Source organism: Rhagoletis pomonella, unplaced genomic scaffold (genome assembly GCF_013731165.1).
Source record: "Rhagoletis pomonella isolate Grant_MI unplaced genomic scaffold, Rhpom_1.0 Rhpom_scaffold_03889, whole genome shotgun sequence".
Taxonomy (NCBI): domain Eukaryota; kingdom Metazoa; phylum Arthropoda; class Insecta; order Diptera; family Tephritidae; genus Rhagoletis; species Rhagoletis pomonella.
Genome location: NW_023462440.1, coordinates 11602 through 14205, shown reverse-complemented (window position 1 = coordinate 14205; position 2604 = coordinate 11602). Strand labels below are relative to the sequence as shown.

Below are 2604 nucleotides of genomic sequence, written 5' to 3'. Positions count from 1 at the left end.
CATCTGCTGAAAAGATATTTTCGCAGATTCACAATTTATTTAAAATAAATCTATCAGCCCTATCTCCAATTCCATGTGAATAAATCTCTCCAGTGCTCAAATAATTTTCACCACATTAAATACCTGCACAACACCCTAATTGCCGAAAAAGCGTTGCTTGCAACACTAGTCCTTTATGGGGACCAAACTTGGTAAAAAACAATAGCTAAGTTTGTTTACTGGATATACTGAGATTGCAAAATTAACAAAAATCTTGCAAGTTAGACAAACAGCCGACACCGTTTAGTAAACTAACTGAATAATTTCTTATTTCTTACAAGTTTAACTAGTCTTATTTTATCATTTTTAACATCCAAACCATAAAAAAATTATAAAATTCAATTTGTGATTTGCGTAAATTCCAACTAGCTGTTTTTGATCAGCGGTTTTCTTGCTGACAATCTGGTGCTAGCAAAAGTTTTTTCAAGCGAAACTAGCAGCTTCTCGTCAAAATGAAATTTCAGTGTGGTCTCTCAATTTCCTCTTCTTCGCTGGACCTTTGTGTACGCGAACGGCAAAACCCGATAGGTTTTGATAGTTCTTGAATAAACCAATTATTATTTGGTTTGTTTTGCGGTTTTGGAAATTTCTTCCTATCTTTTTCATGTATGACTCGATTTCAAAGTGTTATATATCGTTGAGAAGACTTAGCTGCTGAAAGCATGTTCAAAATGGAATTTCTTCCGCAAAATATTCTGGATAAAGAAAACACAACAATATCAAGAGAACCAAGTTATGACAATTTTTGTACTTTTCTTTTTGGGTCGCGACTTACCGTTTGAAAATCACTGCTCTGTATGATTAAACGTGCGATAGGCAAACACATTTCTACCAAAACTTATAGGGTCCAAACTCATAATAAATTTAAATGCTTAAGTAAATTGGGGTACTGTTTGCGTATTTGTACAACGATTTTGGGGTGCTGTGCACAAACGCGTAATTCGGTTCAAAAAACTTTTACACACACTTGTAGACAACAGTTCACGTTTTATTTCAAAAATAAAATTTACTATGGCTGCGTTTCTTTATACATTCCGGATAAACCCATTTCACAACCAGAATAAACAGAATGCCATTGAAATATACGTTTACATATCATCAGGAACGTTCTAAAGAATAAGTAAACAAAAAAGTTTATTCCAAACGTTCAGAATGAATAAAGAAATACAGCCTATATCTGTACACTGATTTATTAATAATATCGGTTGGAAATATGGTATTTTTTGCAAATTTCCGAGCCAACCTGTCAAACAAAAAATATCTACGGATTATCTCTGCAAAAGGTGTTCAGCCCCTCTTCTTCAGCAACACGGAAAGGAGAATTCTACTGAGGGTTATAATCCCTAAGTGGGGCGGGGGTTGGGTGAATGGGTGTTTGGGGGTTTGGGTGCCCACGCTCCTCCCCTCCGCCCCACCCAAAATCGTTGTACAAATAAGCAAACATTTCCCGAAAATTGTATGAAATCGTAATCTTTTTATTTTTTATGAACAAGCCCAATAATATTTACCTGATTTTTGTAAGGTGTTAGCTCTAGTAGCGTTTGTAGAGGAGATTCACAATGCAAGTCTACGCCCACCTTGAGTTTTTTTAAGAATGTGCCTTTAAAATAAACTGGAGACTCGCATTTTGGAGAGGGTTGTAATTTAATTGAGCGGTCGTTGGTCCAGGCTAAAAGCCATATTAAGTCACAATTGCATACCAAGGGATTATTGGATATGTCCCTACAAAGATTTGATTAAAGCAAATAAAAAAATCTTAACTGTTATTGCAATTGTACTCACAGATGCTTTAAATTCGACATAAGCTCAAATGATCCAGAATATATGTGCCGTAATGCATTGTTACTCAATTTCAAGCGTTCCAGATTAGGTAAAGCATCTGCAAATGTGTCCTTATCAATTTTTCGTAACATATTTGATGACAAATCCAACCGCTTCAGTTGAGTTAAGTTATGAAAGTCCTCACTTTGAAGAATTGGAAATGCGTTGTTACTTAAATCACTGCAAAATGTCAGAGTATTCATTTAACTTTTTTATAAATTTGCATACATATTTATTTCTCTTACAGCGATACCACGAGTGCTGTAATATCAGTAAGCTGTACTTCTTTCCAGTCCGATACAGACATATTTTTAATCCCACCGCATTTTACTCGGATGTAAGAACTGTTCTCGGAAGTTGTTTTGCATTGACAAATGTCTGGACAATTAGTGACTACATTTGCCAAAAAACTTTGCAGCGGCCAAAGTATAATCCAAATACAGACCACCTTAAAAATCATTATTTTTGCAGGAAGCAATTTGTCTTCTCAGCGGCATTACCCAAAACTTGTGTACAAGTTTCACGCTTTTGATGAAGAACGCATATTTTTGTATTGTTCAAACACACAACTTATTTTTGTTTTCGTTTCTGAACTGTTTTCTCTTTGAGACTGAGTCCTATTTTTTACCTCACACCATTTGGTTAACGTAATTAAATAAAGTCACAGTATATACAGCATGATTCAATAATACAAGGCTCGATAAACTGACAGTTGTCTCTCTCGCACCGCTCCCTTAGCAGTGG

At 35.3% G+C, this 2604-nt stretch overlaps 1 protein-coding gene across 1 annotated transcript; it reads right to left on the bottom strand.

Moving 5' to 3' along the window:
* Nucleotides 1-1499: 1499 nt before the first annotated feature.
* On the bottom strand, nucleotides 1500-2588 carry LOC118754433 (immunoglobulin superfamily containing leucine-rich repeat protein-like). Its single transcript, XM_036489307.1, has 3 exons — nucleotides 2106-2588; nucleotides 1822-2040; nucleotides 1500-1761 (listed from the first exon to the last, which is right to left on the bottom strand). The coding sequence occupies exons 1-3, from the start codon at nucleotides 2318-2320 to the stop codon at nucleotides 1515-1517; spliced, it is 681 nt and encodes a 226-aa protein (XP_036345200.1). The 5' UTR covers nucleotides 2321-2588; the 3' UTR covers nucleotides 1500-1514.
* Nucleotides 2589-2604: the final 16 nt, after the last annotated feature.